The 26,073-nt window shown below is 38.7% G+C and overlaps 1 protein-coding gene and 1 non-coding gene across 2 annotated transcripts in view; both read left to right on the forward strand.

Moving 5' to 3' along the window:
* The window catches only part of LOC134670633 (neurobeachin), a 604,515-nt gene that overhangs the window by 288,638 nt on the left and 289,804 nt on the right, over positions 1-26,073 (forward strand). The window contains exons 8-10 of the mRNA XM_063528438.1: positions 4,339-4,459; positions 12,819-12,965; positions 14,279-14,587. Coding sequence (XP_063384508.1) covers positions 4,339-4,459; positions 12,819-12,965; positions 14,279-14,587 — 577 coding nt within the window. The remainder of the gene's footprint in view (positions 1-4,338; positions 4,460-12,818; positions 12,966-14,278; positions 14,588-26,073) is intronic.
* Positions 2,165-2,237, forward strand: Trnaa-agc (transfer RNA alanine (anticodon AGC)). The gene has a single exon. It is a non-coding gene; the product is annotated as a tRNA-Ala (tRNA).

The raw sequence follows: 26,073 nt of genomic DNA on the forward strand, positions 1-26,073 counted from the left end.
CTTGAATAAGTTTATTGTTATCAAGAAATTCGTTCACTCTGATACCGGGGGCGTAGCTCAGATGGTAGAGCGCTCGCTTAGCATATGAGAGGTACGGGGATCGATACCCCGCGCCTCCAACGGTTTCTTTTTGAAAAATTTGCTAAAATGTTTACTAACATAGACATTATTTAGCCAAGAGTAACCTAAATTCACTTCGTTTCCAATTGGGATCTGCTTAGAATTCAATCCCATTAGAATCCTTTTGATGTGACTTATTATTATTATAGTAGTAGGTATGTAGGCAATTGTAATGAATTATATATTGGTAATATTATGTATGTTCTGGAGCCATTATTGCAATTCTTGTACGGAATCCAATTGTAGTTATTGTTCGGCTTATTACAAATTATTTCATATAATATGAGTGTTTTTAGATAACAATCTGGATATTATGGATGGAACAATGTTCGGTCAGTTCTTGTAGTTTTTGTATGTATTTAAGCCTGTTTGTCACTATACTTGTACCTAATAGACCGGGAGATAGTGACACATTTTACTGGATCATTTGTACCAGTATGGCGGTTCGTCAGGGGTCTAAGCACGTAATGAAGGAAAGAAAAATTATGGTCATAGCGCTGGTACCGGCGGCCCAATCGCGTGGGCGTTAGTCGAACGTGTCGGATAAAATACGAGTGTCGAACGATTTGTACCACAAAAATCCTCGTATTTTCCGATAGTCCATAAAAAAGAAGTAGGCGGTAGCGTAATGCCATACTTCTCCGGTGTGACTTACAGCCCGCCATACTGAGGCGAACACATTAATTTAAAAAAAACAATTCAACCATTTGTACCAAGCTAATTTTTGCACAGGTGATCATCGTTGAGCAGCCATTCATGGACATCACCATGCCATACTCTTCGGACGGTTCCAAATGGCCGCCATACCGCCGCAAGGGAGTTAATTTTTTTTTTTTGCTAAACGATTTGTACCAGTATTGCATTTAAATTTTTGGAAAGTATTTGATAAAATGTGACCGTTATTATAATTGCCATACTTATAGTAGGGGGAAAAAGTGCTGCCATACTTGAAAAACTTATTTAATCGACACGTTTCAAAAATACGACTATGTATACGTTAAATATTGTTTTACAGCATGGCATCATCATATTCTGTTTGTTTGGATACAATTATACCTAAAAAAATATATTTCAGATTATAACTACGGGGCGGACGACTGTGAGACTTAAGCCAAGACTTAAAGCAAAAAACAATTTTTTGACGATTTGTACCAGTATGGCATTTGGATTTTTGGAAGTTATATGATGCAATGTGACCATTATTATATTTGCCATACTTCTAATAGGGGGAAAAAGGGGCACCATACTTGAAATAAAAAAAAAATATTGTACACATTTGCCACCGCCTACAGGTTTGATTACAATTATGAGATTTCCATTTATGATCACACAGAAAGTCTTGAAAAAAAATTACAAGATGGTACAAATCGTTTAGCAATAAAAAAAAAAATTAACTCCTTTGCGGCGGTATGGCGGCCATTTGGAACCATCCGAAAAGTATGGCATGGTGATGTCCAAGAATAGCTGCTCGACGATGATCACCTGTGCAAAAATTAGCTTGGCACAAATGATTTAATTGTTTTTTTTAAATTAATGTGTTCGCCTCAGTATGGCGGGCTGTAAGTCACACCGGAGAAGTATGGCATTACGCTACCGCCTACTTCTTTTTTATGGACTATCGGAAAATACGAGGATTTTTGTGGTACAAATCGTTCGACACTCGTATTTTATCCGACACGTTCGACTAACGCCCACGCGATTGGGCCGCCGGTACCAGCGCTATGACCATAATTTTTCTTTCCTTCATTACGTGCTTAGACCCCTGACGAACCGCCATACTGGTACAAATGATCCAGTAAAATGTGTCACTATCTATCGGTCTATAATAGGTACCTATTTAAAATTGGTTTACAATAAAGAATAATTATTTATTGTCGCCAAATGCGCACAGACAATACGAGTATACCAACAATGAGTTAAATTAAAAGGCATTATGTGATCATACGTCAACAACGCCAACCAGACCAGGCGAAAGTAAGTCGACCAGTGCGTACGCACCTTGACTTACTACAAGGATATCGATAATTTCGTCAACAATATCACCGGGGGCGTAGCTCAGATGGTAGAGCGCTCGCTTAGCATGCGAGAGGTACGGGGATCGATACCCCGCGCCTCCAAAGGTCTCTTTTTGTTTCCATTCCAATTTTTCTTGGTTTAAGTAACTCACGAGCAAATCGATTGCATCAATCAAAGAAGTTTGACAGAAACGAAATTGGCAAGGGAGAGAAAATTATATGTTACGTATAATAACATATAATCCGCAGTGGTGTAAGTTCAAACATATTATGAGGAAAGTTACAGGTCGGTTGCTTTTTCTTCGAGACTTGTGGTTAAGGTGATTAAATGTCATGATGGTGACATTGGTGACCAATGCTTGTGCTCCGTCACTACATTATACGTATAAATAAATATTTGGGGACAATCTCACATATGGACCTAGCCCCAAACTGAGCAAAACTTACTATGGGTACTAGGCGACGATATACATAGAATAGGAGCAAATATTCGTTATAATGATAAACATACAAGTAAATGCCTTTGCCGGGACTCGATCCCAGGACCACCTGCTCCGTAGGCAGGGTCACTACCGACTAAGCTAGGAAGCCGTCAAATGAAGATAAATGAAAAGTAGCTTGGGCCCTGCCCCGCTGCTGGCGGCACACACGGGCAGCTTAGGTTAGGTTTTTTATTATATATTTATACTTATGTATTTTGTATTCTTCTTTTATATCCATAATATTCAATCCCTAACCTAAGAAGAAAAATAACTTGCGGTTTCTTCAACTCAAGCTTACGAGTACGTTAGGTACCTTTTATTCTTCGCTCGACCGTCGAACAAGTTTGATTTGGATCGCATAGTTCCGAGTAGTGGATGTTTGACTTGAGCCAACATTCAATGGGAAACTTTTTCTTTCGGCAGAGTAAACTCACGACGTTCACTGAAATTGAGCAGTTAGGGAGATTTCCATTGTGATTCGAGTATGTGAGACATACTATATGTGCTGTATTGAGTATTCCACGTTGTGGTCTGAATGAGAGTTGAGTGTATTAAAAGAATAGTTTTCGCAAGTAGGTTTTGTAATGGCGCCTTTATTTAAAGTTTAAGTGTGTGGTATATTTTTGAGTGAAGTTATTTTAATTCGGAGCAGGTGTAGTGGGACTTGGGACTTATATCAATAAATGATCATCATCATCATCATCATCATTGGCCACAACATCCTTGCAGATGATAGTTGCAGCGACTAAAGAAAGTATTTTGAGGAGGTAGTCTACAGTCTACATCGACTGCGATGACTGTATAGACCAATGGCCGATCGGCACTTCTTGCCGCATCGATCACAGACGTGTCGTGACTCCTGGGGTGGTCCAGCAGCTCTGCGATTTCGTTTCTGCCTGAGTTGGTCCAGCCAGAGCTCGTCATGCTTTGTCATACCTTCCCGCAGTTTACGACGCCACTCCGGTCTCATCTCCGCGCGTTCCTCCCAATAAATGATAGGTAAATGATAAATACAGCTAAACCAATCTCAGCTTCGATAAGGTTTATCGGCGCGAGTTGGAGTCTCGCTGGGCCGGTAATTTATTACAAAATTTTTGGGCACGCTTGGCTCATGGCAGTAACGAGTAACGTATTAGGGAGGGGCAGCATGACACGGGATTGGTTTTATTAGGCAGTGAAAATTCTGTCAAGGTTGAACTTCAAAATGGCGAAGTCATCTCGAGATTTTTTTTTTGTTTTGTGCTCATTGATGTTGTTTTAAGGGTGATAGGTATAGTTTATAATGCAAGTGTGCAGCTAATGAAGAATTTATCTTAAATGCGTTTAATAATTCTTTAGTATACACCCGGCAATCCAACGTTAGCCATGTTTGTGAAGTCCAGCTATCACTTCACTTAAAGCAACATCATGCTCGACGAACACACTTTTGACATTGGCGAAATCGCATAAATTTGATGAAGCCATGCTTTTTAAAAAAGAAGAAAATTATTTTCTAATATGTTTATTTTTATTTTCTAATATGTTTATTTGCTAGTGAGCATAAATCGTCGGGTGACAAGCAAAAGTCACTAAGTACTATCAAAAAATTAAAGTAACAACAATAAAGTGTTATTACACTTGTAACACAGTTCATTGTCCAATAATTTCAATGGTGTTAGCTAGTGACTTTTGCTTGTCACCCGACGAAATAGCAAAACCTATTTAATGATGTCTCTGCACAGATGGTACGCGATCGCGGTTGTGTACATCTACAACCGGTGGACCAAGAGCGAGATCAAGTGCCTCGTCAACGGGCAGCTCGCCTCAAGCACCGAGATGGCCTGGTTCGTCTCCACCAACGACGTAAGTCCAGTTTTTAACCGACTACATAACATTATTCATTCATATATATATACCCTCCCGATTTCGACCACGGCGACTGTTTCAACTCCGCTGCTGAAGACGTTCGTGTCGCGTGTGGCTTGCGTAGCCGATCTTATTAACAATGACCCGCGCACACAACGGGAAGTTATTCATAATTCCAGTAGGAAAACGCATTTCTGGGCAACCACTGTTTAGAGTTTTAGAGGAACCTCGACACGAGAGAAGAAGAACTTATTTAAAAAAATCGCATCCGAACTACATTATGAACGCCTAAACTGAAATCTCACGTCTGTCTCATAATCTAAATACAGAACGTAGCTATGTTATGATTAAGCCATCAAAAGCCAACCCGGCACCGTAACAAGATAAATTTCCAAGTGTCAACTTTTGACTCGTATACACGCCTCAGAATTTGCATGGCATTACTCGTCATGTCGTTATAAATTGCTTATAACGATAAGCACGTGACGAGTAGGAAACATGACGTCGGGATCGGGAGGTTGCTGAATAATTTTAACTTTTGAATCGTGGATAACAAAAGTTGTAAATAGAAGTAACAAACAGAAATAGTAAATATACAAAAATATTATTTTTTCTTACATTTTATTTTAAGCCGACATTTGTGGTTCGATTGCGCGTGTGATGCGGAGGTTTCAAAGTCATGTGACAAGAAAGGGATTACGAATGAATGTGGAGGGAAGTAACGGGGGAGAGGGAAACCGAGGAAAAGGTGGACAGACTGTGTGAGAGATGATATGAAACGAACGCAAGTGAATGATGAGATGACGGGCGAGAGAAAGGTATGGAAGAAAAACACATGCTGCGCCGACGACCCCAAGTGAATGGGACAGGGGCAAGAGAATGATAATGATTTGTGGTTCGATTGCGCATAAACAATTACAGGCGTATCCTGCTTTTAAAAACAATGAATTAGATCTGGATTAGTTAATAGATCCGACCTGTCAGTGTCAAAAGTGACATGTCTTCAAACAAACACGATATCGTTACCAGATAGTATTAACTTGTAAAAAAAAAATATTCTTTTACCTATGTTATTTAAGCTACCGGGATTTCGCAAAAAGTATATTGCATTGATTGGGAAGCAGAGGTTAGTAGAAGTTATGATCATTCCTAATTTGCATTAGGTACTTACTTATTTAATTTTAAATTGCATTTCAAATTTTAAGTTGTCTAATGATTAAATAAATTATCCATACACTGAAATTTAAGGCGAACTAAAGCCTGTATGCAAGTTACAATAACATTATACATTAACCTCATACAAAGGAGCGTAAAATTTCAAAGGCAACCCCGGCGTGCAATTTAGAGCACAGCTGAATAATGTACTATTCACACATGACAAAACCTATTCTACATGCAACCGGGCCGGACCGAGATTAATCTTCGTAGGAAACGAGCATTGTGCTCCTGTGACTTATTTAGTGAGTCGAATATTCAGTTGAAACAGTGCAGTTTTACAAAAAATATCGTTTCGCGACTGTATGTTTACAGTCAATTTTGAGATTTTGTGTCAGAATGGAAATGACGATCTTGATTTTCCAAGGCAAAGCATAAAACACCAAGGTCACAAATACTTAACACATTCACTGCCCCCGACGCATATGTGCGTCCACCTTCATACAAGTTTGGTCCTAGGCCACACCCCCTGGCAGTGAATGCGTTAAACAAATACCTATTAAGAATTCCAACCCTTAGATACAGAATCCATTGTATAGTGCGATGCAGACATCGCTTTGTTCGATTAAGCGACATCTATCGACTTGATAAGACATGAACTTTGACTTGACAAGAACTTTGCTGTTTGCATATTGGTTATATTTCATATCCCATACTTTGTATATACATAATTATAGTAGGATATAGGTTTACCTATCTTGTAGGATATTAAATATTTTATCTTTATGCCGTTTAGTACAGCTTTATGTCTACCGTTCTCCAATTCTCCCTCAATTGCTCAAGGGTTAACTGGAAGAGATCCCTGAAAGGGATAAGTTCGCCTTTGTACTAATGATGTGTGATGTGTGCTCTTTCATGTTTTATGTTTCTTTTTTGTACAATAAAGTATTTTACAACTACTACTACTACTTTCTTTAAAACTATACTAGAAGGCAAGATCGAAGCCAGAAGAAGAGGCGAACCACCAGCGACATATACACAACAACAAAAGCAAAAGCAAATGTCGTGTCTTACAGGGACCCAAAGAACCTGATCGAGGACCGCAAAAACTGGCGCATACTCCACCGACAAGAGCCATGCTCTTAAAGTATGATGACGATGAAGATTATGATCAACTTAATGGTAGTAACCACGTCGCCTTAAGCAAACCATTATATCTCTGTTATCTATAATGTTTAGATTATTACTGGAATAAGATTCCCGTATTTCTTCACAAGGACACACTTCATTAACAGATTTTTTCTATTTTCGAGTCTAATTTTAACCAAGCGAACTCTAGGTAGACCTGTATTTCGAGCATTCATATAGCTACATTATTATTGCGTGTTCGATTTAGCGATCGAATCTAAAATGATGCCTCGCCTCTCATTTCCATCTAGTCTAGTTATTTATTCTAAACACAAGCTCAGACAAGACAAAATGCTTCGTGAATTAGGTACGAGCCGTCGTCCGCTGTGAGATTGGCCCGTTTAGCCCCGACCGCCTTCATAACAAATTCACAAGGCTTCCTGTCTACGTCCAATATGTCAGAGCAGACAGGGATGCTATTCTGTACGCCCAACGAGCACGACTGCACTGTCCAGAAACAAGCTTACGAATTCAAATTAAATTTATCTTCGAACGCTAAGTAGGAAGGAGACACGATCCATGTTTTAGTTTCGTGAGTGTTGTGGATCGATTAGTAACAATAATAGATCGTTGGTTGACGATTAGTCAAGATGAAATGCATGTAATAAAACAAGAAAAATTGACAGTTAAAACGGAAATCGATAATATAGGAAAAAATATTGAATTTCGTTTGTTAAAATCAGAATAAATTCAACTTTGGTCCCATTGAAACTTTGTTTTTTTTTCAGTACTTTATAGTTAAATAAGAAAAACGTGATATACCTACATCCTTTTGTCTACATACCTTTTTGTGAAATGTGTTTGACCCACAAGCGCGCAATTTAGTTGAAAAAGCTCTTGCGATCACTGTTTTGCTGGTTTGAATAAATTTGTGAATCGCTTGCGCGGGATAAAGCGATGGGAATGTACAGTCCCTGGAGGTGTCACTTTAGCTGATGCTCCGGTTTATGCGGCCCTGGTATAACCGGTGACATATATGCATGCAAAAATAGTGGCATTTTCGATGCATTATAGAAAAGCTTTGGGCAAAGTAGAATATGCAGATTGCAGATTGATCTGGATGCATTCGCAATTCTGAGAAAGGATTTGGGAGACAACAAAATATTGTAAAGTTAGGTTTTGTAATTTTGTAGATAGGAAATACTTTGCAAAATTGTTTCTTATTTTTACCCTAGCGTATCACGGTCATAATACTAGTACAAATTACCTACAGGGCCGCTAGAGGTTAAATTTTGACCATAATTATGGCAAGCATCAGAGTCTGCAGACTAATATCTAATTATTTGACTGAAAAGTTTTAAAAATTTTCATGACCACGAAAAAATCCCTCTTAGTTTTCTCTCCAACAGTGGTTGGCCAACCCGTTATGGCGACACCTGTTTCTTTGTTATTTGCAATCTTCAAAAGGCTAACCAACTTCGGGTAGAGGAAGCCATCGCTCCATTATCCCGGCATACTTAAAAGATACCCTTATTTACTTATTTACTCCTCTGGCGCAGCGACTCAAAGTGTGTCTTGGCCTCCAATACGACTGCTCACCACTGATCCCGGTCCCGCCCGTGCTGTTTCTCGCCAGTCTTCAATCCAGAGTTCGCGCAGAAAGATACTTTTTTTGCCACCACATGCTGACTTTCAAGAGCAGAGCTCGTAAAGCAATAGTTAAACAATAGGTCAACATTATGGTTCAAATTTAACCAACCCAATATTTAATTTGCCCAGGACAGTAATTTTTCAACTTTTAAATTTATTCTAATCTTAATAGCATCGTTCGCAGACGTTACTGCTTGTTAAAAATTAAAATTATGATTCTCTTGTGCAGTTTCAAGTGGAATCCCGCCACGGTAAATGAAATGGGGTATACGCTATACATGTTTAAATTTATAACTATTCTTATTTACCAGACTGCTTATAGTGGAGTTCCCGAGCTTGCCCGTGCTCGGATAGCGATAGGATTAACACATGAATATTCATGGACGCGCGTTAAGTGTTTGCGGGAACTTAGACTATGACAGTTATGTGACATTATATGGATGGATTAAATAGTTGGACGATATGTGGTGTAATCGCTGCCATTGTTGTCTTAAGCAACTAATCGTAGTTAACCGTAGTTATATTGCTGTAGTCTGGAAATCCATCCTTGAAATAGACATGGGTTAAAACATCAGAAACTTTGGCACATCGGAGGGCCTATAGAAAACAATAATTGAAACTTTAATAATGTATGGAAATAGTCACAAGACTTTTTGTAGTAGGTATCTGTTATCCCGATTTCTACATTTTTTTTTAAATTTTCGGTTTACGTTTATGGGATATATGATCGGTATGTTGGCTTGGCATTGGCACCCTGAACTTTTGCAAGTCCATACCGACTAATAAAATTTTATTCCTAGCATCCGACCGCTGCGGTGTCTGCTTACTTTTAGGCAGACCATGCCTTTACTAGTGGCTCTGTGAGCTGTAGGTGTAGACCTCGCGAACTTCCATGGCTCCTTGCACCAAAAAAATAAATTTCCGGGCCTTCTTAATTCCCTTAAAATTAAGGTTATATTTTTTGTAAGTTGACCCCCTTTGATGTTGCATTTCTTTTACGGGGACAAAGGCTAAATTAGTGGGTCCTAAATAATATAGCGGCACAACACCACACCCACCATAACACCCACCGTTGGGGTGATTTGATTAAGTTAACGTCAAAAAATATAAGTGGCATTTTTAGAAGGATATTTAGCGACAAATGTCGGACTTGCTTTATCTAATTAGAACAAACGAAAAACCGGAAAAAAATGAAGTTCTTCGTTTGAAACTTGTCTCGCCCGGAGTAAAATAAATTTTGTTTTTTTTACCCAATGTGAGCTTATAAAAAGATAGATGACAGCTGCCGCCATGTTTAATGTTGATAATTTCTTTGATTAGAGGTGGTGCAACAAGGGACCGAAGAGCTGGCAACTTCCTCACTTTATCTATCAGCCGTATTAGCCTAGCACGGAAATGCTGTTTCAATCTTCGATATAGGTTACATAATTCCCGCCCGGGTTATAAATATAAAAACACAGGTTTTTATTAGCCTATATGGAAATCTATCTAAAGTCGGTCTTGGTATTGTTACTACTTTACTCGTCATAACTTTTACTTTATGGTGTTTTTTCATTACTTTTGGAATTCATATCGCAATATAGAAAAATGGTGTCTAAAGTAGACACTAAAGTATGGCTTTAGACTTCCACTTTAAATGGTAGTTTTAGAAGACGCCAATAAAAGTTAGTCAATCTATAATTCCCTCATTTACCTATATTTATGAACAAATTAACTCACTACTCTGATCGGCTCGATAATGTTATCAACTAAATGAAATGTATAGCAAAAACGTTCAACAATAGAATATCTGATCGTTTAAAACAGGCAGCCATTTCTGTTTGTTTACGTAACCTCTGAAAACTTTTCCAATCTTGAGATTGTTGAGATATCCTTTGCAACTTTGCTGCCCTCGTAACCGAAAGACGTGTTCGGAAATGTACCTAAAATTTAAGTATCAGTGCATAGCGATCACGTTTGTAACAAGTTTTATTTATATTCACTTTAAAACCATGAGTCCAAACTCCGGCTTTAAAAACACTTAACGAGTTACACTTTGGAGAAAAAAATATTCTGGTTAAATCTGCATGCATCTGCAAAGTCATTCAAACGGTTATGAAGTCCCTAATCCATTTTGGGTGTGGGGATTATACCCTAACATCCTCGTACAAAAATCGAATACTTTTATTTATTACTTTAACGCAACGCTTCTTCATTTGTTCCTTCAGTCATTAAACATGCTTTCCATTTGTATAACATTATACAAAATACGCCGAATATCGTCTTTCCAACTCAATAGCCCTTCGCCGTTAAACGCTCTCACGTGTCGCCTCAGTACAGTGGAGTGTTTTAGCCGTAAATGGGAATTTACATGACGTTATTGCGTAACGGATTGAGAACAAAATGGAGAGCTCAGGACATAAGAGGGAGGCGTTGTTGGAGAATTATGTCTGTAGATACACAAGCTTCTACAAAAATACAGAAGTCAATATAATTATGTCTATCTTCTTTGTTCGTAATAAGAATAATAATGACTGATCACTTGGTTTTCCCGTAGCCCTCGCCTCTTGATGCCTTTTCCCTCAGGATGCCTTTTTAACTAGGTCAGACCATCTTGCCTATAAAATATATAAAAAAATCCTGAGGTTTTACTCCGAAAATGATCAGGATTTACAAAAACACAAATGAACGATTACCTATTTGACCGCTCTTAAATTGCAAAACGTGATTCTACTTTGTGTTTTGCTCTAAGTAGGCATTTATTCGTTTTGTTACAAGGTTTGTATTCATTAGTACAATACTTACCTAAAATTCGAATTTGTCAGAAGGTAGAAAGCGGCTGAGCATCAGGAATTTGAAATGTGACGCCCGCGCTCGACAAACGCATTGTTTGTGATTGATGTCATAGGAATTTGAGATTTTTCAAAACATATTTTATCAGATGCTAAATTTGAAGTACCTACATCATTTGATTTCATTTGTTATCTGCAATAAAGTTGTAATGTTGCTATCACAAAAAATCCACCAATAAATAACTCCACAAGGTTATCTTATATTGCAGTGGTGATTGACCTTTAAAAATTTAAAATCTATAGGTACATTGGCTTTATTTATTAGTCCAATACCTAAAGTCTGGTTCCGTCAGAGGCTAGAGAGCGGCCGAGCATCAGGAATCCAGGAATCCTTAGGCTTTGGAATGAGACGCCCGCCGGCAAAGGCATTGTTGTGCTCTGTGTAGCAGTGGGCGGAACATTTAGAGCTGTTTGCTTTGTGTTACTCTGTTACTGATTGCGCGTGAAATCGGAATTTAGGTTATTTTGTAAATTAGCTTTATGTGAAATAAATTTTCCGAAATCTGTTAAAGAAAGAAATCATAAATCATCTTGTTACTACCTAGGCAAAATAAACCGGTTAATATGTCTACTAATCTATCAGAAGCTCTCTTAGGAAACGAAACCAGAAGATAAATTTTAGAAAGTATTTCGAGTGATTCCTACAACATCACTCAAAGTCGAGTTGAAATATGAGATTTTTCACGTCTACACTTTATCAGATACTAGCAATGTTGCTTTCTCAAAAATTCCAGCTACAAATAACTCTGCAAGGTTTTCGAGCAGCGACTAAATATTATGTAAAATATCGTCGCTATCGGCATGCCAGAGACTTGTGCCGCGTATAATGCAGTCTTCATGGAAACCCGGCCGTTATCGGCGGAGATTCCCCCAATTCCCTTACGTTTATTACATCCAACATATTTCACGCTTTTAAACACAACAGCGGATTCCCCTTAAATGTTGTTAGACGTCATGCAGATTATGTACGTCAAATTTGAAGTGTTTCTCCGATTTATTGGCTTCTAAATATCCCTGGGTCGTAGTTATTTATACTTAATCCTCCACCTCCTGGGACGGCCACTCGGCCTTAATTACAGATTTTTCGGGTCGGATTTATACGGAGGCTTTGCACAAAATTACTTTTTATTTTTCTTATAAATGAGCAACCTATGGGCCGGGTTAGAAGGGATGCTCACGCCCTTCTGTCGGTTTTGGTATTTTGTAATCAATTAAGTGGGCTTATGTTGGCGTTTGCGGAAGCCTCTCATGATAACGATGGTAAAGTAAATGGAGTTTGGCGTGATGAATTAGATTTTAAATATCCTTACTTCATTTGTATTTTTTCCTTATAAAAGGCGTCGGAATAAACTACTACTTTGCATTTTGCTTTCTTTAATTTTAATTTAGTTGTATAAATATGGCTGTCTGAAAATAATCGCATAATATATTAACTAAAGGTTGCTTTGGAAAAATTATAGTATGAAATTATATAGGTTTTTGGTTCCTCACGCGGCTTTTTAACCGTTTGATGTGGAATATTAGAACGCCACCACAGCTTTAGACATATCGTTAAATTCTTGAAATCAAACTTAATTTTTTTTTGTCCCCAGCCATTCGACAAGTGCTACATCGGAGCGACAGCTGAGCTGGATGAGGAGCGAGTGTTCTGCGGGCAGATGGCCGCCATCTACTTGTTCGGAGAAGCCCTCACCACCCACCAGATCTGCGCCATGCACCGTCTAGGTCCCGGATATAAGGTGAGATATTTATTCCTCTAACTTTGAAAAGGTTTTGGCAAGGTCGTCATGTAAAGATAAATGTGTGCGAAACAGTGCTATACATTTACATAGCGACTGCTCTCGCACCAGAGCGGTGTGATCCTCATCTAATTGAAGACCGCCTTACTCCTTTTCTTCTGTAGTTCGTTTGAAAAAGGCTCAGCAAGGTCGCCATGTAAAGAAATTGTAGACCAGGCACGTATAAGTTTTTTTCAATGATATTTTGCACAAGGAAGAGCGTAAAGATATCTGACACGATGTATTTAGAACCAATAGCAAGTTTTAATTTTTGCAGGCTTGTTTTTAATACGTGCAGGTTAGACATTGTGCGTAACCATAATCGCAAGCAAACCTCTGTGGTAGATATCAGACACATTTGTATGAGACAATTTTATATGTCGATCTTGCTGCGTTTTTATCCATTAGGAACTAACAAAAAAAAATAGAAAAGTTAGCGAAAGAGATGAAAATGTCATGATAGCGCAGCGCAGGTATCAGAAAAAAAGTGAAGCCAAAATGCATGTCAAAGCGTTTTCCGCATAGTTTACCAGCTAAAATACATAAGGCTCGTGCAACACAATTTTTTTGCACGTCACAACCATTGTTAGGATGAACTTTTCCAACATTTCATCACTGTTGAGTGCTGTTACTACGTACGGACATGGACTAATTCCGGTCCAGTGTCGTCGGCATGCCGACCGGATTGGCTGACGTGTCAATTTAATCAACGGGTTTGTGCCGTTATGTATTTGTCCTGTATGTAGTTCAGGGAAAACAATGAATTTTTACCCTATTTTCTCTATTTGAATGCTTTTAAGGTTCAAATCTGACAAACCTTATTTTGCTTTTGGCAAATCACTTTTTCATGTTACCTCGCGCGAATGAATATTATAAAGAGTTATCATTAATTGTACAAGAGGTGTAAATAGGGTAAATACAAGTGTTCTGTGGTAACTAGACTTTCTAACCTCTCCTTTATGCAACCGATGTTACCGCATACTGTAAGGAACCCTATATCTTCATGCATGTACAGGGAGTTGCAAAAGTGCATACCCACTTCATGAATAATATATTCATATCGTGCCAATGTAATATTGCAGCTTGCCGTACATCAGCTGTCAAAATCGAATATAACTATTTTTTCTTAGACATTACAACTCTTCCATGATCAATTATTTGGCATATTAACAACTTAACTTTAGTTGTAAGTACTTATTATTGCGTGTTGTATTATTCTTATATCAATACCAATGATATTTTGTGTCTTGCCCAATGCTAACCAATGGATACAGAGTCAGTTCCGATTCGACAACGAATGTAACATCAGCTTACCGGAGAACCACAAAAGGGTGAGCGAACAAGCCGCTCTCCTGCTTGCGAACGCAGAAGTCCCCCCTCCCGAACCCGAAACCCCCCCTCCCGACCCTGAACCCGAACCCCAACCCGCTTCGCTGGAAGATACCAAGGCGGCAGAAAATGAAGAAGCATGCGTAGTTGTTAAAGAAGACTCGACGCCTCGAGGAAGAAAGATGGCTGACGAGGCGCGCGAAGTGGCCGCCGCGCATGCGTCGCTGCTCGTAGATATTGAAGCATGCAAGCGTGTAAGCATGTCGCGCTCGCCCTTATTTGATTTACGTATGTTTGTCTCGCTTTTGTGTTGTCCTGTTTGGAAAACGATGGGTTGGTCATAAAGGTTAAAAATGGCGCTCCTTTATTCGGTCCAGAGCCTGGCTATTGCACCAACTTCCTCAAGCGTAGACCTTGGTCTCTCGTAGACGCCTATTACTGCATCTAACGTCACATCAAACCCGAATTTTGTTACATTTCTAAAGAATGTAACGCAGCGTATTAAGGCCGCGAAAGACCACGACCTTGGGCCTTGGTCTTTGTTGTAATACTATGCAACCGAAGACGAAAGCATAATATAAATAGGACGCTCTTCTTTGGGACGGCTCAGCAAAAATATTATTCCTGATAGTCCTAATGCTCTAAATCGTAAATTTTCTTCCTAACCTCAACCCACCGATCGTTTTCCAAATGCAATAACCCACGCCACTGCACATGTGTGACCGTCTAGCTGTGTGTAGGGCCAGTTCCGCTTCGACACCGAGTGCCCGACGCAGCTGCCGAGAAGCGAGGTCCGCGTCGACCGCTACGGGGACCTCGTTCATGATCCTACGCAAAACATTCACGACGTAAGCGAAGTGTCTGCAATGTTATGGGGTCCTGGTACTTATACATACTTCAAGGTGGTAACATGAGTGGTTTGAGTTTCACTAATGTTTATATTATAACATCCTCATGAACATATTCGTATAGAATTTTGCATAGATCAAATGGGACATGTTTTCTGCGTCAATTTTGCGGATTTCTGAGCCACTTCACTTATGTTTCAGACTTCAGAGTCTTGTTAACCTTAGCAAACTAATACTAATATTATTCACTTCTGATTGGTAACCGATTTCTTACTATGATTATGAACATTGCATAGGATGGACGCAATGGCTGAATGTTTCTGCACCAATATTATGGTTTCTTGGTAACCACAACTTAACTACCTTCGTAAGAAAGACTCGTAAAAATGTATGATTACTGATTACCTTCCTTAAAGAAAACAGATTAGTGTGCGTCACTAATTTCAAAGTAACATCCTGGTAACTACCATTTTCTCTCACAAGACGAAAATCAGACACAAGCCAAACCTGGGGCCGATTGCATAACATAACAAACTACAGCTTATATTACAAGCGGAACTCCTTTTCTAATTTCACTTATTAAATAAGGAGTTCCGCTTGTAATATTAGTTGTAGTTTGTTATGCAATCGGCCCCTGGTCGTATTTTCATCTATGTCATGAATTCTTGGTAACCACTTTCTTATTTATCACCATGAAGGTAGCACAATCGAAACAAACCTTTCATGGTAACAACCACTTAAAACCTTTTCGGTAAAAAAGGTAATCTCTGCATGTTTAGCAATAGAGGGTTGGTATTTCATTAAGCACATTTCTTTTTGAGGGGGTACCATAATGAGCCCACTCGGGCTACAAAAGGATCTTTGAAGTTAATCCCGCGTAGCGAGTGTTTTGTAATGAGTTACAGCATTGTTTGGAGATGTAATCTTACCTTCCGCGGTCGGGCTTTATGATTAAATATCCATACTTAATATTATAAAAATATAAACATTTGAACATTTTGAAGTTACCCCACTTACTTACGTCGTAGATATTTATTACTTTAACATTGTTTCCCGTTAAGATACAGATTAACAACTTAATTACGAGTAGGTAGGTACAACCCCTAATAACTGGGGTTGTAAAGGGATTCTGTGATTTACCATCATTGTATATTTAGATATGATTTACCATTATATATTCGGTATGTATGTAATGATTAAATATTTATGGTAACTGCGTGAGGTATTGTCAGTTCCTCATGAGGAAATTGTAATATTATAATCTGGAAGCTAAGCTGCTTATTTTTTGGTGAAAATGATGTTGTTTCCATTCATTAATTAATTTTCATTGCTCTTCACTTTAAATAATATACACACATTTCTCAAAATAATTTTAATACGAAAACATTTCATATTAATTGGAACCGCAGCTATTGTCAAACTTTCCCGCTTAACGCCCGCCTGTCCAAAGTTTGAACACCCCACGCCCGTGCCCATTTCGTATGTGCATGTTTCGGATATCCCGGTACTTAGTATTGACTTTCAACCATTTAAATAACAAAGTGAAATCTTCCTTTGGCATTTTCCGGTATAGAATTTATGTTTTATTCTGGTACAGTCACCTGCAATAATATCTTACTCTTTGAAGGCCGCAAAAATATCTGACACGATCTTATTTGTAGAGCGATAAAAGCGTGTCACATATTTCTGCGGCCTTCGAAGAGTGACATATTATTGCAGGTGACTGTAAGTATACTTCTCTTCTTCGTTACACTCTTGACAGAGTGGCCATTATGTAGACTTTTGAGCGACTTGTTTAACGACACGTCGCCATTCCTCCCGTAGAGCTGCTTTCCGTGAGCATTCGCTTACTGTGGCCGACACACTGGCTTTGATTTGGTCGGTCCATCTCATTGGCGATCTTCCTCTAGCCCTGGCACCTCCCACTCTTCCTTGCACAACTAGACGTTCTATGGGTGTTCCGTCTCGCCGAGACGTATCCAAAAAAGTTGAGGATCCGAATTTTGACCGTAGAAACCAGCACATACGTACGTTACTTACATATACTTATGAATATAAGAACCTGTACTCAGATCGTGTTTACGTTTAACAATAGCATACTTGTAATATGCTAAATTTAAAGGGAAATATTGTACAAAATGTACATGTTTTGCCCGCGGCGCCTACAAGGCGGGGGGAGCCTCACAAGTCGGAAAACTAGGGCAATACGGAACTCTCCGCCCCCAAGAAAACACGTATTAAGTTGCGAACTAGACGCACAGACTAATCGAGTTACTGTTCTCTCAACTTGTCCATTTAATTTGCGAAACCGAGGGAAGTTCCGAGACGCGACTAATTTCAATTTTCGTCCCATTTTTTCCGCAATCGAAGTAAGAAATTCAGTTATTCAGAGAAAAACTCTCGGCTGGCGGTTTGTTTATATTTCATTTAAGCTCTGAATGTCATTAAAAGTTGGGGAAAAATTAATTAACTGAGGGCAGCTGAGATCTTCATTTGACTAATCTACGCACCCATGTGCTCATAAATATTCGTCGAAACCTCTTCTGAATAATGTGGGTATTTATTCAACTTCGTGGAATTAATCTGCTATCTTCCCGCAAATAATTAGTAGGTATTAATTTTGTTTCTTGAGGGGCTCATAATCTCGATGATTCGCGTATTTATTTTAATTCTTGTTATTTTTTGGAATATTTGTTTTAATGAGTTCCGAAACGCGAGCCTTTAGCCGCCACATTCGAAGTTCCAAAATCTGATCATGATTTTATAGTACTTTTAGAGCGTTTTCACATTGTTTGATCAGATATCGGATGTTGGATACCAAAAAGAAGCAAAATTAATGAAGTGCCATGTATTTTTATACATTTAATTATTGTTTGTTGTTTAATAGCGTATGCAACAATAAAAGAACTTGATGTCATAGGAATTTTCTAGCAGCTATTTTTCTCCAAATGTCATTCGATATCTGATGGTCGGACAATGTCAAAACAGGTCAGCGACAAATTGTGGAAGTGCCACCATAAACTTCAAATTTCTACAAAAATATGACTTAAGGTAAGTACCCCTATTAACGACCCCATTAAAATTGGCATTCATTACCGCGGTATGTACAAAATAGCGTTTAATAAGAAAGCTTATTAACTTTCTTTGAATCTAAGAACACAGAAATAAAGCCTTATCTTTTGACTGTCGAATAAGTATAACACTACTACGAAAACATCACACAAACAAGTCGAAAAATGTAAACTAGCGTATCAAGAGCGCAAGATTTGGTTGCTCCATACTAACACGCAACACCTCAAGTAAGTAAACGCGTATTTTATTGAGTGATTAGCGTAATAATGGTAAATATTATGGAAAGACTAAGACTTGAGATTGATTCTTAGTTATTATTTTTATGATTCCCAAATACTTTATTTGCGATATTTGCTCGCCAATAGGGAAAAAAATAGGAAATTAAAAACCTCGGTGTTAGGTTCCATTTTCTTTGTGTGACACCTAATTTCGAGGTATACCTCGGTAATAACGGAAACGGTATTTTAGATTCGAGCGATCTTATATTCATATATAAATGCACATTTCCTTGACTTTTGATGTTATTGAATTATTTAACCATCTATAAAACTAAAAAGCTATTAACGTGGTATGAAATCTATGCAAGAACTCTTAATTTTGATTACAATTTTAGACACCTTCTCACACGTTTTCTTAGAAACCCTTACATGAGAAACTCGTTCAAGTATTGATATAGAAACAGAAGTATGGTTATAAAGTTTATTTTAACCATTGTTTTGTAATATTTGCAATCATCCATATTCATAGTATTAAAAAAATACAAGATAACTATTTATTTTGATCAGTCGTAAATGAGTTTTAAAATTATTTGAATTGAACCGTTTAACGATGGTTAGAAAAGACATCACTCGGTAATAAGCTGTATGAGAACCTAATACAGACCCACCCAAAACTTTCATGGCTTCGAAATTAATAGGTTCTTAAAATACCTAATACCTACTTTTGATACTCTTTTGTATACCAGGTACATAATAAAAGGGTCAAAGACAGGCCCGAGAATATTCAGACCTAATGATGTACCGTTGCACACAATATTTTTTATAAGCCAGCAAACATAAAATGATATATAAAGTCAATGTAATATTGATTTTTAGATCTTTGCCTAGAAAATAGTTTTTTTTTTAATACAACTCTTGGCTATTGTGATAAAATATTTGTGATCATATAGACAAAGGACGCCCTACGCACCGCGCTTCAAATGTAGCTGGTTTAGATATCACTGGCAGTCATTTAATCGACAAATATAAGTGCTGGAGTAGAAAAATATATTTTATGTTACATATATAATATAGACACACAACACAAACATACAACGTTAACATTAACTTATACAGATCTTGTATATGTATTGTGTAGGATATAATTGTGATAGCTTGAACGTTTTTGCGCAATTTGCCCTCCACGTCCAGTTGAAATAATGAAGTACCTATTTATTTAACGTAGAAAAGTAATAAATTAAACAAGAATTTCGACAGCATCACACTTGCTCTTAAAGGGTACCCCACGATGTTTTTGGCGTTAAAGAAACCAACTAAGTATTTCTATTTCAAATTCAATAATTAAAATAAGTCTTATAATATGAAAAGCGTAGGTATTGAATATACAATATTTTATCCATTATTGTCAAATAAATAATATTTATCATAATAATGGAACTAAAAATGCTACGAGTTATCTACCCTCGTAAAAACGAACCCACATCCGCGGTATTTGGGTAACAGTGGTCCATTACCACGGTAATAGGCGATTTCGACATTTTGGTTTTGATAATTATTTTTTCCTTTATAATATTCTAAAACAAGGCCAGAAACTAAAATAATATAAACTTTAATTAACAAACTAACATAAAAAAATATCTCTTGGTCCATACACCGCCGATTTATGCCTAATTTTTGGCTCTTTTTGGGAAACTTGCTTAACCCCCTCGTTAATAGGGGTACTTACCTTATATGGCTCCTCAACACGATGGGCCAACACCGGCCACTCAAAGGGACGCGTTGCGTCCCTTGGAGTGGCCGGCGTTGGCCCATCGTGTAGAGGAGCCATTACAGTGGCAATGCATAGTTGGCTAAGGGCCGCATGCGCCATCCTACTAGTCTGTGCGAAAAGACTTGTAGAACTCGTAGAATGTATTTGGCCTCACACATTCCACGACTCTTCTCTTTCCGCACAGACTCTAACCTGGGGTTAAGCGGTTAAACCGTTAACCCGGTGTCAAATTGTACTGGTAACCATGGTAACTCCAGGTTTAACCGGTTAACCCCGGGTCAGTGGAACGGGCACTAATGGACCCTGACTCCGAGTAATGTCAAATCAATATCTAATCATGTTCACAATATGGAAGTTGGAATACGGCCCCTGGGTTACTTATCAACGGGGTTTTCATTATTGTACCTTTAAGTTTTCTCCCTCGGGAAGAAATTCCGGGATAATAGCATGGACGGACACCTAACTACATTTGAATTGCATTTACTCCTTTCAGTGATAAAGTAATTACAGAAACAGGAAAGAGATAAGATATTTGAAGAAAGAAGAGACAGAAATAAGATTATTTGAAGCTACTCAAAATCTGATAGAAATATGATTTTACTCGTAATACTAATGCGTTACGTAGTATGTGCATAAATAAATGCTATTGCAATATAATATTTTTGTCATTGGTATTAGATGATAATATACATAAACTTCACTCAAAGTAATAATGTTAGAGTACTTTAGCCCCATGCTTACGAGTACATATATATACAATTAAATATATACAATCCATTTGATTTTTGTGGCACTTTATACAAATTTACACCCGCACATTTGCATTGCATGGCCAATTTATGAATAAATATGTAATTTTATAACGTGTACGTGCAATTTTGCAGCTAGCTGTAATTTCTCTCTCTCTCTCTCTCTCTCTTTTAGTGTCTCCAACTAGGAAGGTTGAAAATCAGGTCCGCATATTTATCTCAATCTTTGGCAAGGTTGAATGTTCGCAATTTCCGATTCCGGTCCTTTCCCTGACGTTACGTAGCCAGTAGTCGGTCTTTCTTACTCTCCTGCAGTAGTTCGTATTTAAACTATTTAAAGTGACTTACAAGTCACATCTTACCTACAATTTTTGGAAATCATAATCGGTAATTGGACTGAGATTCTAGTAACACTATCTCAACCACAGGACGAAGTAAATTTCACTAAAACTGATGTATTCCCGGCTCGCTGCTCACGGATTAAGATGCAACGCGATTCCCTAGAGAGCGGTTATCGTAACGTTTGCATAGCTCGAGCTTTGGTTAATATTAACAGAATGCTGCGAAAACTGTATAAACGACTTGTTGTGATTAATTTTGTTGCCATCCACGATTAAGTCTGCATACTTATTTTATAACTAATTTGTATACCTATGGAAAAAAGGCTTATTCTCCGCCTCGTCACAGAAAGTTAAAAAATATTTCGAAAAATCCAGTTTATAAGACTCACCGTTATGTGTTTGAACGACCCGAAGTAGATCTTGGCCTCCGCCACCAAAGCCGCTTTTGTCCAGTCGACGGCGCCGAGTTCGCTAAGGTCTTTCTGCAATTCGTCTCTCCAGCGTCAGCGTCAGATTGAAACATTGCCTCATGGTATCTGCCTATATTTATATCACAAAATCGAACCGAATAGAGTCGTGTCTTTAAAACAAACTGATCTATCGCACAGTATAATCATTTTTGTATGACGTATGACTGGTATTATACATCAAAAAAGCACCTTGATGTAAGTCGATCTACAAAATCCGATTTACCTAAAAATCAGACAATGTCAGCTTGCTCGCGTTCCTCGCATGCGGTACTTAAGGAAATCTATTTATCCACGTCCGACTTGTGGGACCTAAAGTCTAGTCTAGTCTAGACCTAATCCGCCCGTCCCGCGGCTTAAGTGCACTCAAGTAAAGTACTTTAAACCTAACGGTAAGGGTGGAAAGAGCATTAGACACAAAACAATATGCACTAGGCTGCTTCTTCGACGTAGAGGGGGCCTTTGACAAGGCTACTTTCGACGCCGTAGAAGAAAGCCTGAGGAGAGAGGGCATCCGACCGACAATAGCAAAATGGATAGGAAAAATGCTAAAAGGCAGATCCATAACGGCGGAGCTAGGAGGAGTATCAAAGAAGATTAGTCCAAGAAGAGGCTTCCCACAAGGTGGATGTCTGTCCCCCATGATGTGGTGCCTACTTCTTGACTCAATGGTGAAGGAGCTCAACAGAGGGGGTATGTATATGCAGGCCTACTCTGATGACGGAGTGCTACTAGTGAGAGGGGCGGTTCTTAGCGTCATAAGAGATATAATGGCAAAAGGCCTCAGACAGGTACTGAGGTGGTGTAGAGAGAGAGGACTGGATCTCAATCCGTCGAAAACAAAGCTAGTGCTATTCACTAATAAGAGAATAAAGGAGATGAGACCCTTAGAGATACAAGGCATAGAAATAGAAATGGTGAACGAGCTGAAGTATCTGGGAGTGACTCTAGACAGTACACTCAGATACAAAACTCACATCAAAGAACAGACGGCAAAAGCCATAAGAACACTGTGTCAATGCAAAAGGGCAGTGGGGAAGAACTGGGGACTGAAGCCAGGTATGATCCACTGGATCTACAAGGCGGTGATACTTCCCAGGGTGCTATACGGGGCAGTGATATGGTGGCACAGGGCCCGTATTAAAGAATACCAAAAAGACCTAACCAAAGTACAGAGATTAGCGTGCCTCATGATGACAGGGGCCATGAGAACGACCCCGACACATGCATTGGAGGTAATGCTAGGCCTGAAGCCACTCTGGATAGAGGTAGAGAAAAGAGCCACCGAACAGTGGTATAGGATGAAAGCATGCAAGGAATGGAGAGGAAGCTGTGTGGACAAGAGACACGCGCTGATACAAAAAGAGGCGCTATCAAAATTTGAGATGCTGATGGCCAATAACGACCTTATAAAAAGGCAGGAGATATTTGACAAGAAGTATAGGATACATATAGGAGAGAGAGACAACTGGAAGGTAGAAGTCAGTCACCCGACGACTATCTGTTTTACGGATGGCTCTAGAAGAAGCTCAACGAAACTAGCAGGAGCAGGCATAGTAATCCCTAAACTGGGAGAGAAGGTATCAATACCGTTGGGTAGGTATGCTAGCGTATTTCAAGCAGAGGTATGTGCAATAGCGCGCTGTGCACACATAATTAAAGAGAGTGTGCAGCAAGAAGGTGCTGTTGTAATATATACCGATAGCCAAGCAGCACTGAAGGCACTAAAGAAAACATCGGTTACCTCCTCCCTTGTGAGAGAATGTCGGGAGGAGCTCAACTCGATAGGCAAACGAAGAAGCGTCACGGTGGCATGGGTACCAGGACACCAAGGAGTGACGGGTAACGAGAAAGCGGACGAGATGGCAAGGATGGGGGCGGAAACGGAACACATTGGTCCGGAACCGGCTCTACCTATGTCAGCGGACGTCACGAAGGGAGTCATAGAGAAGGTAAAAGAGATGGAAGCACAAAGAGAATGGGAAGAAGAAACTGGATGTAGACAGTCGAAGATGATGATCAAAGGCATAGATCACAGGAGAACCAGGTATCTTCTGAAACTAGGTAAGAGCAGTCTGAGACTTCTGACAGGTATCATTACAGGTCATAACACTCTCAATAGACACCTTAAGATAATGGAGATAAGCAGAGATGCCTCCTGTCCACACTGTGGTAAGGAGGAGACTAGCTTACACCTACTAGCGGAATGTATTATGTATGCGGCACCGCGATATAATACATTCGGCAAAGACACACTAAAAGAGAACGAACTAAAGGACGTCGAACTCAAAGATGTCCTTCTGTTCTGCAGGAAAACAAGAAGATTTGAGGAGAATGGTGAGGGAATGCCGCCGGGACAGTAACCTGAAGCTCCGACTCCAGGGAATCGGGCTGAATGAACGCGGCACGCGATCGACAGCCCGCCTGCTTCCGGCCAGGCGTCCCTACACTACATCTACATCTACAAAGTACTTTAAGATTAGCCTAGTACTTAGTTCACCAGGCAGTCATTAAGAGTCATTGAAGACTAGATCGGGGACTAGGGTCTCATAGAAGATAGGAGCTAATTTGGCGCGCCGATATCTTGCGCTATTGATTCCTTTTAATGTTGTTACTAGCACTTGGTCAAAGACGAACTGTTTTAGATTTTAGATTATAGAGTAATTCGCCAGTCAATGGCCACCTGTTCGTAACTGGCTTACGAGCTATATTTCGCTAAAATTAATAAAATACTAAAGGGGAAAGGGGGCGGCCGCTTCTCCATACACACGTAGTCCTCATTTTCCTCTCAGGATATTGACATAACGGAAAATATTTTTGCATGATTTGATGTATATTAACCATAACTACGTTTGACTTTTTATACATTTTTTTATTTTTGTAAAAATTTGGAGCGAAAAACAGATTTGATTTCATACAAATTTTTTTAATGCTCCTTACTCCTCACTCTTATAATAATTAAAAATTCGAAGAAAATATAAGGACTACATTTGTATAAAAAGGCGATTTCGCGCGGGCCCTTCACTTTCGTCTTCAAGTGGCCACTGACGAGCCTTCCAACAGTCCAAATAGCGTGGCTGCAATCCAAAATCGGTCCGTGAATGTCAAAAACGTACAATGTTTAATACGAGTATTAGGATGCCGTCGATTTGGATGAATCGATTGTAACGGCATCCATTTGGAAGGCTCGTCAGTGGCCTGCTTTAAAGCCATGGACTTAATAAATAATGAAGTATCGTAATCCTTTGCCGGGATTTAATATCTAAATTTCAGATTCCAAACTTGGATGTTGTAAGGGCAATAAGTAAATCCACCGGTAACAAGTTTTAAATAAATTCCAACGTTGGCTGGAATTTAATAAAATACAAGAGCAGAAGTACCAGGGGAGCAGGAGGGGCGGGGCGGTCTCGTTACTGAGATTGTGTTTACAAAAGTGCACGCAACGCAACTGGCCGTGCAAACCCGACAGTTGAGTTGACAAATCGAAATAGCACTTTAAAATGATTAAAAAACTTGTACTTTTTGCCAAATGGAACCCTAGGCAAGCACCTAGGTCATTAAAAAACATCTAAAAGTAATAAAGGGGAAGTAATTCAAAAATTTTGATTGAACGTATAAAAAAAGTTTAAAAAATTAAAAAAAAATTAAGCCTTTTTAAACAAGTTATAATCTTTTTTTTTAATGAACTATTATTATGTGCATGATTAGGGCATGTAACATCTAAATTTCAAAACAATCAAATAGAATTACTAGTTTAGCTACAAAAAATAAAAACGATTTAAAAAAATATTTTTTTGCCAAACCAAGGGTATTCTAGGCTTGAAATTTGGTAAAACGATATCTTATAATAAGACAAATAAACGCGCCTAAGAAAGGTATACGTTTCAGCCAGGGGCAGTTTCACTATAGGATTGCGGCTAGACCCTTTGCTATTGTCACATCAAAATTCAACTCAAGATTAGCAAAGAGAGTACATTTAGGGTGGTAATTGAAGGTTTTACTACTCTTACTGCACTCAAATCATGTATTTTTTTTGATAATCATAGTTTTCCTGGCTTTCAGCGAATATGTTACTAGAAAATATTACTACCCCTGAACAACCTAGTCTCACAGCATTTTGAAGAGTAAAAAATAATCAAAAACTTCTTTGAACTCTGTTCACGGAGCACCAATCAAGGTTGAAACTTGGGCGAGGCACACGGAATACATAAATATTTCCAGTTACTCCAACATTCATCCAAAAGTCCGGATGTTTTCAAAGTTTTAGAACCTCT

Source organism: Cydia fagiglandana, chromosome 14, assembly GCF_963556715.1.
Source record: "Cydia fagiglandana chromosome 14, ilCydFagi1.1, whole genome shotgun sequence".
Classification (NCBI taxonomy): domain Eukaryota; kingdom Metazoa; phylum Arthropoda; class Insecta; order Lepidoptera; family Tortricidae; genus Cydia; species Cydia fagiglandana.